Raw genomic sequence first — 13,210 nt, 5'->3', positions numbered from 1 at the left:
CATAACATGGGACCTTTAAGTCACTTTCCAGCACCACCAAAACATTATAAATCCATATATTGTGATGACACACGAGGAGTTAAATAAAATCACCATTTCCCATATTTTCCCAGCTTTCCCACACTTGTTCCCTCCCTGCTGGAATGTAATATCCCCCTATACCTCTGTGAGTCACACAGGTGGGAGAGCTACAGGGAATAAAGAGAACTGGGAGGACTTCCTGAAGTCCTCCTCTGATCTGATTGGATAACGGTGACGTTTGGATGGGAGGTGCAAGATTATAAATGGAGGAAAAAAGTTTGCAGCTTGATCACAAATCATTATAACGGTCTGAGACGTCCTTCACAGGCAGAAAGCCTCTCCTTGAAAGTCATATAACTTTACTCCTTTACTCCTTTTTACCTACCAAGATGAACAGAATTATTCTCCAGCTTGTTGCTGTTGGATTCTGCTTTGCAGTGGGTAAGTAAAAAATACCCTTAAATTGATTATGACATGTAAAATTATTTCTTTTTTTACATAATTTTACAGAGTTACTTGTAAAACTTAACTTTAAATATATTTGATTAAAAACAGAACAGCCTCTTATTTCAGGGAGAAAGTTTGAATTTTCCCCCTTAAATCTATGTTTTTTTGCATGAAGTTTGGTGTGGCTGTGTTTTATTGAGGTTCCCTGAAGAAACACCAGTCTGCAGTAATTATGTGTTCAGAAATGACATTTTTGCAAAGTAGATGATGAGATTATGTTAAATATCTAGATTATGCTACGTGGAGATTTTCCATTATCTCATTTTTTTTATTATAGACAAGAAAATCTGCATTTTTTTTTTACATGAAGTTTGGTGTGGCTGTTTTATTGAGGCTGGTTTTCCCTGAAGAAACACCAGTCTGCAGTAATTCTGTGTGCATAAATTACATTTTTGCAAATTAGACTATTAGATTATGTTAAATTATTAGATTATACTACATGGAGATTTTCCATTATCTAATTTTTTTTATTATATTAAATTTTTTTTTTAATTTAAAATACATGTTTGTTTATTGTTTATTTGTTTAGAGACAAGATTAATATAAAGAAATAATATGACTACATAATAGTATCAGAAACTGCCAAATACATTTTATTGGACTTAAAAAACTTTAATAATTGTCTTTCTTTGGGGTGATTTGGGAAGTATGCGTCACAAGTGCCTGTGTGTTTTTTAGGTTTATTGGGTGTGCTCAGTGTTTAAGGCTGTTTCAGCTTCAGGCTGTTGTTTGACTGGGTGTGTTCAGTATAACGTTACCAGGGATGTATTCACATGGTTTAGGGGGCAGGGCAGAGCAGGGGGGCCCAAAACAAGATGTGAACACCTTTGTGTGACATAAATGGCTACAACACTGTGATTTGAGATTAAATATTAAAATGTGTTTTTGGTCATTATTATAATATCATTATATAGCCTATACTATCTTTTTTTTACTGGCTCTTGTAGGGTGTGTTTTAGTTGAAAGGATAACACTTAGTGAACTCATATGACAAAGTCATTTGAGATACAAAAATGTTTGAAATGGTTACAAAATAATGAGGGAAACAGTTGGAACAGTTAGTTAAAATAACGGATAAACAGTTGAAGTAGTTGGCTAAAAGTAACTTAATGAACAGTTAGCTAACGAAACAGTTGAATAGTTAGCTAAAAGTTACTGATAAACAATTTGAAGTCGCTTGCTAAAATAACGGATAAACAGTTGACATAGATAGCTGAAAGTAATGGATAACCAGCTGAATCAATTGGAGCTTAAATGATTAGTCGACTGACAGAAAACTAACTATATTGAACACTGATTAATCATTTCGATAACTTTTCAAGGAAAAATCTTAAACATTCCTTAATTTCAATTTATCATAAGGAGTTGCTGGTTTTCTTCATCCTATCTGACCGTAAACGGAATATTTTGGACTGTTGGTCGGATAAAACAAGAGATTCAAAGACACCGCCTTGGTCTCTTGGGATTTAAAACGGGCATTTTTCACTATAGTGTCTGGCATTTTATAGAAGAAGTGGTTATTCGAGAACAATTGCAAGCCCTAAAATCTCATTTCATCCTGTTTTTAACTACCTCCACACAACACAATGAGTTTTATTCCCACAGTTCCAACAAAAGTAGCTGCAGAGTTTTGCAGTGTTTACCAACTCTGTGCACATCCCAGGCTTTACTCTAATGCTGTGTTATTGCAGGTTGGGGTGAGGCAGCCTGTTTGTGGTGTGAGCCGAGGACGTTCTTTTTTTTTTTGTTGTTTTCCAGACGTTATTAAAAGACTGAATCATGTCCCAACCTGCTAGCTATTGCATGAGACATTCCTCACCTAGAAACAGTTGAGGCTTTGCCCAAGTCTCAAATTCCACCTCTATAGAAGGTTTGCAGTGCTGGGCCGCACCATAATGGTCATTTGTGCTTGTGCTATTGTGTTTTCAGGCTATTGTAGTCCATCTTTTTTGTCCTATGGATCCCCCGAAGCTCTGTTGTTTCAGTCTTCTATTTCAAACCACACCCTTCCTACATGGAACAACTGTATGTTCCCATGCTGGCTGCTTTTCTTTTATACTTTCAGGTGATAACTTTGACTGTTAGCCTGCAAATAATTTACTGAAATAGTTGTTTGTGACAGACGAGTGATTCACAAATGTAGATAATTACATACAGAGGGTTTACATCTCCCTGTACAAGTGACCAGGAGGGATGTGGGTGTTTGTACTCTGAGGAAAAGTAGATTATTTCAGATGGCAGTCTGTCTGATTTTTGAAGTCAACATGTTACAGGCTACTGAGGTTTCCCCCAAGCACCAGCTGGCAGAAAAATAGACAGAAATACTTGGCTACTTTTGAATCCAGATGTCAGTAAATTTGGTCAAGTCAGGAGGAGAAGTCTGTAGAGACTGTTGACCATTTTCACCTTTTTTAGTCTTTGCAATGTGAAAAAAATTCAAATTATTTTCAAATTTGTGTTTTGCATTCTTGAGCATATGTTATAAATAAAATTTTCTGTCAAATGTGTAAAAAAAACATTATTTTCTGACAACCGCGCCCATACGTCTGGCTAATCCCACCTTTAAAGGATGTCGCGTTGTGAGCTATAAGTATATATTTACACAACACACAAGGTCCGCCCTGGGTGTATTTAGCTTTACCTTTTGTTAGATTGTAGGTGTGAGTGTAAATTGTAGGTTACCAATCCCAGCAAACGCTTTGAAGGCAGTCTTTGCATATTTACCCTCGCATTACTTTTCATAAACTTGTTTGCATTATTCATCTCGCGACATGTCGTCTCATTTTTACCTTTCCGTGCACACTTTACAGGGTTTGGTGTTGTGGCACATGAGTTTACTGTGAGTTTAATTTCGTCTTGTTGTGTTCCCAATTGTTCCCCACAGTCAGAATAATACAACGCTTTCTAAAAATGAGCTTTTATTGGTGAATTGGACCTACAAATGTAGTTTTTATCAGCTGTTGGGAGGCTGGATTGAGTCACCGCTCAGCTGATTCTGTTGGTCACACATAGATCCGCCCTTCTTGAGTTAATCACCAAAAATGATGACACTAGAAAAACACTTTTATTTACCTTAACAAACAATTTTTAGATCTTTTGCAACAAGGATGACCTCAGGTGGAAATGTTGGGTACTGACTCACTCCTCCCAAAGCACTGACAACAAGGAAGACACCACGCCTATAAGACACTAGTATCAACTACATCACTTCTATTATTTTTTCATTCCTTAGTATTAGATTTAACAGGATTATAGACTTTTAAACTCAGCCACTGTTAGTTTCTCTGTTATTTTTCTCTCTCTCCCTGTATGTTTTTGGGTTCCTCGACATGTTCTCGTGGTAGAACCTAAAGAGCTGATTCTCCATGAGCTGTAGTTTTAGTGACGGAGCAGTAGAGGGCAGTACATGTCTGACACATTGAGTTTTATAAGTAATGTGCCACACCTCAGAGTTTAAACTGGTTTCTTGTTTTCAAACTGGATGAGAAAGGCAGAGAGTTTTGCTCAATTTTAGACAGAGTAACTCACTGTAATAATCAAATATCATCCTCAAAAAGTCACTTTACTAAAGAATAGTGCTCTTGTAACTTAAATACTGTCATTAATTGAAATGATTGAATTGTACTATCTCTTAATTTTAAATTTTTTGTTTAGAAATTCTGGTATTTCTACATATTTACGGCTGTAAATCCTTTAGAATAAGTTTACCTAACATATCTGGTAAAAAAAAAAGATCGGATTAATTAAATCCATATATATATATATATATATATATATATATATATATATATATATATATAAAAAATAGTTTTGCATATTAATGTTCTATCTTCTGTCTTGCACTAGTTTAAAAAACTACAGTAAATATTAAAAATACCCCCAAAAAACTGTCAATAATACAGAAAGTAATAACCCTATGAAAGGAGTTCTGAATAATGGCTGCACTTTGGATTGTTTACTTTGCTGTTAGTACTTCTTTACTTAAGTAAAATTAGTTTTACAATGTTGTTTTGCTACTTTTACTGAAGTTAAAGGATATGAGAACTTGTTCCAGCCCCGCCCGGTACTGTGACAGCTCTTTCTTGACACTTTGAAAGGCCGTTGATGCTTATTGTTTGTCTTTTCCCGAGGGCATTGGTGGTGGTGTGACGTACATTGACGTAAATGTGCTCCATATGAGTTTCCAGTAATTTGAGAAATTCCTGCCTCAATGTATGTTACTGAACACAAAACAGGAAGGACAGGACGACTAATTACTCCTGCAAATTATAGTGCTACTTCTCACCTGCTAAATCTACTTGGCTGGTGTGTCTCGTTGTTTAAGGTGTTTGATTGCACCTGTTTTTGTGCAGGATTACCTTACTTTTGTCAAGATCCTGCTCCTAAAGGAGGCATGCTTCTGTGTAGACAATCTGTTGCAATGAAGGGAGGCGAAGACGCAACCAATTATACGTTGAGACACTTCTGCTGCAATGCACAAACAGTCTACTGTAATTGAACATCATTAAACTTTACTGCTCCCATGTGCCTTACCCTCCAGACGGCCTCACACTCTCCTCACCTCCACAATGAAGACGTGTTTGCTTAAATGTGTGTTGTCTTTATGGATGAGGTGACTCAATGGGTCGGAGGATCTGGTCAGACTGGATTTCAGGCGGCAACACGTCGGTCAGCATTGCAGAGTGCTGAGGTGTGGCAGCACAGAAATCACATGATGCTTTAATTTTCAGGGATTAACATTGAGAATTGTGTTCTGGCGATATTTCTATTTAGTGAGGTTGTCAAAGCAAGTGACTCAGATATATTTGTAGGCGCCTTTTTTATTTTTATTTACATAATTTTAGCGGTTTTGGACATTCCCAGATGAAGAAATCTGTTTTATCTCACAACAGAATCTATTTTAATTGTATTTTTAAGATTATGTATTAGTACGAGCAATAAGAGAGGATTTCTGAGGACTGTCAGCTGTTCTTGAACTCGGGGTGTAACCGAAACCAGCGGGACAGGGTGTGGGGCTGTTTGTGTACAGAGGCGTGGCCATGTTTTTTTAATTTCTGAACTAAAGAATTATGATTATCTCATCAGATTATCTCATCCTGTCCCACAGGATCATACGGGTTTTATTTTGTTACACAAATTCATCTCGGACACGTGATTTGTTTAAAACATTTCTCAAGTAAAACCCTCCCGTTTAAGTGGTCGTTTCTCTATCATTTACTAATATCTTTACACTGAAAAAGTGACACAAATATCAGTACACGTGACTTTTTGAGTGTGACGTAATGGTGAATGATGATGAGTCAGCTCAGCAGAAATCTGAGTAATACAGCAGTACATTATTTTTTCTCCATCTCAAATACTGGAGTTAATCATCCATGCCTACTTGAGTCATCGCGGTACATATTAGTTTTTTTGTAAATGTAGTATGGTACTTTGTGAGTCCACATGTTTGCTGATATGAGCTGCATCTTCTTGCATCATCTCAAAATGCAGCGATCTCTCATTTAGTCCTGGATGATAAAGTTAAAACAAATTGTAGTGTGTTAATGCTTTACTCAAGTAATTTTTGTTCTGTTTTTTTTTTTTTTTTTTTTTTTTTTAAATGTAAAGCACTTTGAGCTGCTTGTGGGAAAGTGAATTTTTATTATTATTATTATAATAAATAATAATAATTATTATTATCATAGAGTTTAAAATTAAGTAATTAAAGTTGATTGTCAGAAAATTAATTGGCAACAATTTTAATAATTAATTGTTTGAGTCCATTTTTTGGCAAAAACATCTGCTGCTACTAACTTTTAAATGTGAGGATTTACTGCATTTATCTGGTTGATATTATAGTATATTTATTTTTTATTTTTTTTTATTTTTCACTGGTGATGAACAAAAAAAGATATTTAAATATGTCACTTTGGCGTTTTTCAAAATTGTCAAATATTTTATACAGAGAAAAATTTAATTTTTATTTTAACATAGAAAATAATTGGTTAAATAAAAGTTAAAGTAATTATTAGTGGCAGTCCTACATTATTCAACATTTTTACTCTTCAATTTGTACTATTGTTACACTACTTTTAGGATTTACTAGTCCCCAATGGCCCCAGTGGCTGCTGTTGCATAGCACCTGCTTTAAAGTTGTTTCTCTTTCTGTAATGAAGATTTAAGATTCAAAGCGTCATCACTATCACTAAATATTTAATCAGAGTGATTTTCTGAGATTGCTTCTCATATTATCTCATTTAAATAGTTTATAGAGGCCTGACTAGGTCAAACCAGTTGCTCAAACTTCTTTTGCTCATGACCTCATCGCAATGTGCATGTCTGAGATGGGAGTGTTTTTTTCATTTCAATTTCAGTATTTCACAAGAATACAAGCAGAAAATAAGGATAATTTTGTCTATCAGAATTACATTTTTCTTCCTTTTTCCTACCCAGGAAATCCTCATGTCCCCTTCAATTTACGTTATGATCTGAGTCCCGATCCCAGATTGGGAACCACTGGTTTAAAGGTGCAGTGTGTAAGATCTGGCCAACATTTTAGTTTAAAACATTCAAAAAATGTTATCAATAGAATGTGAATATCTCTGATATCTCTGCAACACAATAGATATTGTGTTGCAGAGATATCTACTGAAATGTAATACCACTTGGCAATGAGTCAATGTAGCGCCAGTCAGTCCTCGAAGAATGAAGAAGTAGACCAGCCCCGAGGGCTTGTCAATATTACATCTGTGGTCTGTCGGTGTTTTGATTAATTGTTTTTTTATTGGATTAAAACCAAAGTGGAAATGAGGAAAGTCTTCCCCGCCACTCGGAGGCTGCTTCGCCGGGAGTAGAGCGTGCAGCAGCTCCGGGACACGGACCCCCAGTTAGCAGTTAGCTCGTATTCAGCCAGTCCAAACCCCAACATCGGGGGTCTGATCCAGGGGGATCTGATCCCAGGGGTCTGATCCCGGGGGGTCTGATCCCGGGGGACCGCTCCGTCTCCCCCGCCGGATCAGCAAACTTTTTATAATCTTCACATAGTATGATTTTTACACAAATACAACAAAAACGGGCGAAGGGGCTTTAACAAAATTGTTTTTAACTAACTAAACTAAATGCATACATCTTGATCAAACAAAAAAGAAGAAAAGGGAACTTTCCAGCTATGCTTTTTGTTTTTTCCAGTGTGTACTTTCCATAAAGACTTCGGTCATACTTCGCTGACGTCGAAACTGGAGCGACAGGTTTCTAACAATGTCGCAGAGTGCACTCTAATGGTTGAGTATCTCCCCTCCCAGGCACACAGTTTCAACCTCACAATGGCTGCTCATCTTTAAGGCTTATTGCATCGCCATGGCAGCATGGTTGGTCGTCTTAAATCTATGAAATAATAAAATCAGTTTTTCCATCGATCACTACTCCCCAGTCTTCTATTTCAAAACGACCTTAATTAGCATGAACGTCTGTAAAATTGGCAGCGGTAACAGCAGAGCGGCTTCATTACTTAACCTTTTATTTAGTTTGGAGCGCGTCCAGGACAGTGTTCTACCCGGGTTATAATAATAAAGGGCTTGGTATTAGGTAATAGGTGGCGTTGTTACTTAATCAGCCTTGTGATGACAAAAGAAGTTTACAGGTGCACATTAGGTGTTCCTCCGGTGTTCCCGAGAGAATGTATGAGATGCTGTTCTTCACATCAGTTGACTTGAGGCTGACGTTTTCAGTCTCAGTGTGACTTCATGAATGCCTGAGATGAATTGACTGGGCGACTGGGTTGTTTTTAATCACATTTTGCTCACGGAAGTAATTCTATTTTCTTCAAATCCAATCCACTTCGTGGTTTTACACTATTTTAAACTTTAGTTTATTTAAACACAAAACCAAGATCTTAAATCAAAATTACATAAAATTACACCTTCATAAAGTTAGACAGTGTACCTGGATTGTAATTCATTAGTCCACCACATCTATTAAGTTATACTTGTATCACTGTCTTGTTGGTGCAGATGGAAAAATATATACATTTTCTTGTATACTTACTGCAAAAACTCGAGGCTATACTATGAAAATGTAGTAGTAGTACAAACTGTATACAATTAGTATGCAATTGGGACACAGCACATCTGCCCTCAGTTTATAACCTGGACTTTTTTCTGGTGAACATTTACAGATAATAAAACTGTTTTCACAGCCTCTGATCCTCCCCATTACAAGTAAACTGATCTTTAGGTGCAAAATTGTTTTATAGCTGTGGTTGTGTATTAACGTTTGCCCTTTTTATTGCTTATTTCTATGATTTTCTTTGTTGGATTTTATTTCCTGACGTGCCTCACATTCATCACTACATGCTGCTCTGAAGTCGGCCATGTGCAGTTGTTAAAACCCCCTCCTCGCTTCTTTCATGTGAGCTCACTCTCTGTGAGCTGGATTGGAAAATCCCGAGCTGACAAGAATCCTGAGTTGATGACCACCTTTTTTTAGACCTGTTATCTGTAAGGCAGACTTTTGTCAACAAACCTCGACTATAAACCGACTTCAGAGTTCCCACCGGGCAAACTAATGGTTTGAATTTATGGTCTCCACACAGGGTGTTATTATCTGTAGTCTGCAGTCATTTATCTGAGTCTGGAAAACTAATCCCAGACTGGTAACATGGCTCAGGATTTATTTATATAACTCAATATCCCTAATTTGTCTGAGGGTTTTGATAGATATTTTTTTAATAGAGTTAGGAAGGAAACTCAATCCTTAGACCCTCAATTTGGAGAAAGATGAGGTGGAAAAATTGCTAACTTGGCAATTTGAATTGATTAGGTGTCATGTATATAGTGTAGAAGTGTCAGTAAAGTACACAACATTACTTTAACTAAGTATTAAGTGTGATACAGTTTCAATGTGTAAAAGTGTTTGAGTTGAGACTGAATCAGGTACTACCAAAAGCTGGTATGACCTCGACCATTAAAAACCTCCTCTGTGCAACAGGTCAAAGGTCACCCATTTGTCTCGTCCACTGACTTTGTGTTATTATCTCATAGTCAACCATTTAAGACCTTTTGTAAAGGCCGAGCTGCATCATCTGAGTGGATGGTAAACACTGAAACATTCTGAGCAAAGGCCTTTTATTTCAGACAAACAAACAGGAGAAGATGTTTACTGGCGTGCAGACGTGTTCATCGACCTACATTTTAACCTTGTAATTATGTTGTAATGGTTGCAATTAGCCTATTTATTCTAATTCTGCTTTTCTTCTTCCTCTTTCCTCCTCTCCCTCCCCCTCCAACTCTCTCTTGATAACCAGTTCAAACTCTGCAGTGCTACAAATGCATAATTGGCATCGGGGACGTGTGCATAACGAGTAAGACCGATTGTGCAGTGGGAGAACAGTGCTTCAGTGGTGAAGGCAAAGCAGGTAAGGAGCTCAGAAGTTAAAAATCTCACCAGACGGCATTCTCCTGAAGAAAGGCTGTCGTCAAAACTCACATAAAACCCCATCAGTTGCATTCTCAAAATGCATGCGCAATAAAGGAGAATAACTTGGCAACTAATCAACCACATCTGCCAATAAGCTGCCGATCAGCCTTAGTCAGCTGTAACTCTTTCAACATCAGGTGTTGTAATTTAAAGCGTGGTAAAACAAAATAATTGGCAAGTGAGCAGAGAAGTTGAAATAGTTGGCTAAAAGCTATGAAAAAATGATGGGTTCAAATTTCTTTCCCATGAACAGACAATGTGTGAATTATGTGCCTATAATCTCCTACACTATGTACTTCAGTATAAAGTTGTGTGGTCCAACCCAGATTAATTGAAATAATCAGTTATGTCTCCAGACACGGACTCACCTTTGTGTCTTTTACGTTGGATACATCAGGTGGTACAGATCGCAGATGGCTGATATTTTTTCAAGTGTGAAGTTGAAATGCCGATTATGATCGCTGATGTCTGTCTTCAGTCTCAATAGATAAACTAAAGTATCCACAGGATGAACAACTCATTCATAATACCTTGACAGTCTGTTTACAGAATGGATTTTAAGATTTGGGAGACTAATGCACAGTAAATATACTAAGCTGTAAAATGTCAATTTAAACTAACTTTAGGAAACAATTGTCGGAGGCCTAAATATTCATACCAGTGGTTGTTCATGCTTTTGTGAATTTACCACATTCTTTATGATTTTTTTTAAGTGTAAATGCAATCGCCAGAAGTAAAAAGTTAACGTTAGGCTATAAACGAACTACAACATGGTCGCTTGAGCGCGAGTATACACAACAAGGCTGTAAAGGAGGACGAGTCGGCGTGATGACGTTTAGTAATCTCATTTAGCCGCCTTTTTTAAGACGTATTTTATGTCGTAGAACAAAACGTTAAAATCTCTACAGCTTGTGTTAACCACAGACCTTATTTCAGGCATCTAACTAAAAACCCATTGACTTCCAGACGAGGGAACCGGTGCCGTGTTAAAATGCTAACTCATTTCTGGGCTTTAGGACTCATTCCTGTAGCAATGTATGATAGTGAAAATAAATTTAAAAAAAAGAAGAAGAAAAGTCAATCAGATCCAGCCCATGAGACAATTTAATAAGGCCTCCCACATGTTAAAGATTTATTTTTAAATCATTTTTGTCCCATTTAGATTTTTATTCTAGATTAATTATTTGATTTTCTAGCAATCTCGAAAATCTTAAAAAGCTTAAAAGTTAGCTTTTAATTATTACATTTTAACATTTGGCAAGATGTGCCAACTACGGTGAAAATGACAAGTTCTTATTGTCAAAAATCTCCTGAAAAGACTAAAACTAACAATGAATTGATCCGGATGTATTTTATTCATCAGTAGCTCCATTGTTGTCAAAAAGCGATTAGAAGCACATAAATGAGCCCACATGAACACACAGTGTCGTTTATTTAACGTCAATCCTGCTGCTGTAAATACTCACTAGTCCAAATGTATTGCTGGAAATAATCCCCAACAAATGCACAATTTACTCATGTTTGAGTTACGCAAATACTACAGTGTGTTAGGAAATCACTGAAGCTTTTTTAGAAGAAATTTGTAGCCCATTTTTAAAGATTTGTCTTCAGTAGGATTTGTTAACGGAAAGGAAAAGATAGATTAACTGCAGCGTTCTCCCTTTTTAAGGAGTTAAAACTTGTTTTCCTGTTATTGGTTAAAAAAATAGTCTTTTAATTATGGTTAAAACCTGGAAATCCCCCAAACTGGAGTAGCAAGGGCTTCACCCAACGACATACCTCTCACTGTGCAACCACTTCAGTCAAACACAACGAACAATAGACACTGACGGTGATTGTGTGTGTTTGCTGTCACTCCACAGCCAACGTCATCAGTATCAAGATGAAGGGCTGTCTAGAGGTGGCCAAGTGCAACAAAACTGAACAAACGACCATCCCCGGCACCAGCTCCAACGCCACCGTCTACACCATTACCAAGACTTGCTGCGACACCCCGCTGTGCAACGTCGCGCCCGGCCTGCCCGGGACCTCCGCGCTGAGCCTGGCTCTCGCCACCGTCACTGCTCTGTTTGCGGCCAACGTCCTGGTTTGACCGAAAAACACAGTGGATGACAGATGACACAAAGTACACACACACACACATAAAACACACACTACATATTGCACACACAAACCAGCACTACAAAGATTAAATTATCTCCTCACACATGAGATTTTTCACCACATGGGTTCACTATTCTTGAGGCGTATTAAACGTCACACAAATGTTAATATCCCTTCACATTAAATTCCCTCTTTTGTTTTTGTACTCTTTGATTAATCAGTGAGCTGTCCCAGCATGTTGACAGACAATTTTAAAAAGTGTAACACAAAGATGATTTAAAGGAGTCCACCACCTGTTTAATGTACCCGGCAATTAACTTGAATGAGTAGTAAAAATGTTTGATAAATGAATCGCATTTCACTGTGTGACCAAAATGTTTTTGTAGGTTAATTGGTGCCATTACAACTTAAAGGAATAGTCCAACATTTTTGGAAATGTGCTTATTAGCCGAGAGTTAGATGAGAAGATCGTTACCACTCTCACACATGAACGTGTTATTGTACTTCTCGTCTATCTCTATGCAAGAAAAGGAATAATCATATTTCACAAAATGTTGAACTATCCCTTTAATTTATTGCTTTTGATCCACTGTATTGTCATTTTGGAGGCCACATATCTCAAATATATAGATTTTAAAGCTCCTATGAACATTTATATTTTCATTTGCTTTATTAATGTGTAGCTAACATAATGTAAATCGTCTCTTGGCTTATTATGTCTGATAGTATCTGTGAAAATATTTCTTTTTGTTTTGCCGTTTCTCTTACTTTGACACAAATGGCTCCATCAGTTCTGTGTTTAACCTGTTTTATATTTTTGGTATTTGTGTCAAATCCACACTCACACGTTACTCGTAAACCGTGGGGCAAAAGCTTCTGTTTATCTTGCTAGTTTTGAATGTATATATACGGGGGGAGAACGTGATTCAATCCATCACGTTTGCTAGATATTGAAATGTAATTGAGATTGCAGTAATTTGAAATTCATCCGGGCCGATCTTTGATGATTTGTGTTATATCTAAAGTTTCTGAAATCAGCACTTCTGGCATTATTCTCTAAAAAAAAAAGAATGAATGTTTTTTTGCGAAATTGATTATGTAATTTGAAAAATTCAATAAATAT

The 13,210-nt window shown here is 36.8% G+C and overlaps 1 protein-coding gene across 2 annotated transcripts; it reads left to right on the top strand.

Annotated features, from left to right (window-relative positions):
* The first annotated feature begins 303 nt into the window (after positions 1-303).
* On the top strand, positions 304-13,210 carry spaca4l (sperm acrosome associated 4 like). Of its 2 annotated transcripts, XM_037795534.1 has the most exons (4): positions 304-462; positions 9,812-9,922; positions 11,847-12,114; positions 12,148-13,210. In XM_037795534.1, exons 1-3 carry the CDS (start codon positions 411-413, stop codon positions 12,074-12,076), a joined length of 393 nt encoding a protein of 130 aa, XP_037651462.1. In that variant the 5' UTR covers positions 304-410; the 3' UTR covers positions 12,077-12,114; positions 12,148-13,210. The 2 variants fall into 2 exon arrangements, with proteins under 2 accessions (XP_037651462.1, XP_037651461.1); XM_037795533.1 differs by having other exon boundaries at positions 11,847-13,210.

This window comes from Sebastes umbrosus, chromosome 15 (genome assembly GCF_015220745.1).
Source record: "Sebastes umbrosus isolate fSebUmb1 chromosome 15, fSebUmb1.pri, whole genome shotgun sequence".
Classification (NCBI taxonomy): Eukaryota; Metazoa; Chordata; class Actinopteri; order Perciformes; family Sebastidae; genus Sebastes; species Sebastes umbrosus.
The sequence above is the reverse complement of the archived record's forward strand: the minus strand, read 5'-3'. Positions and strand labels throughout refer to the sequence as shown.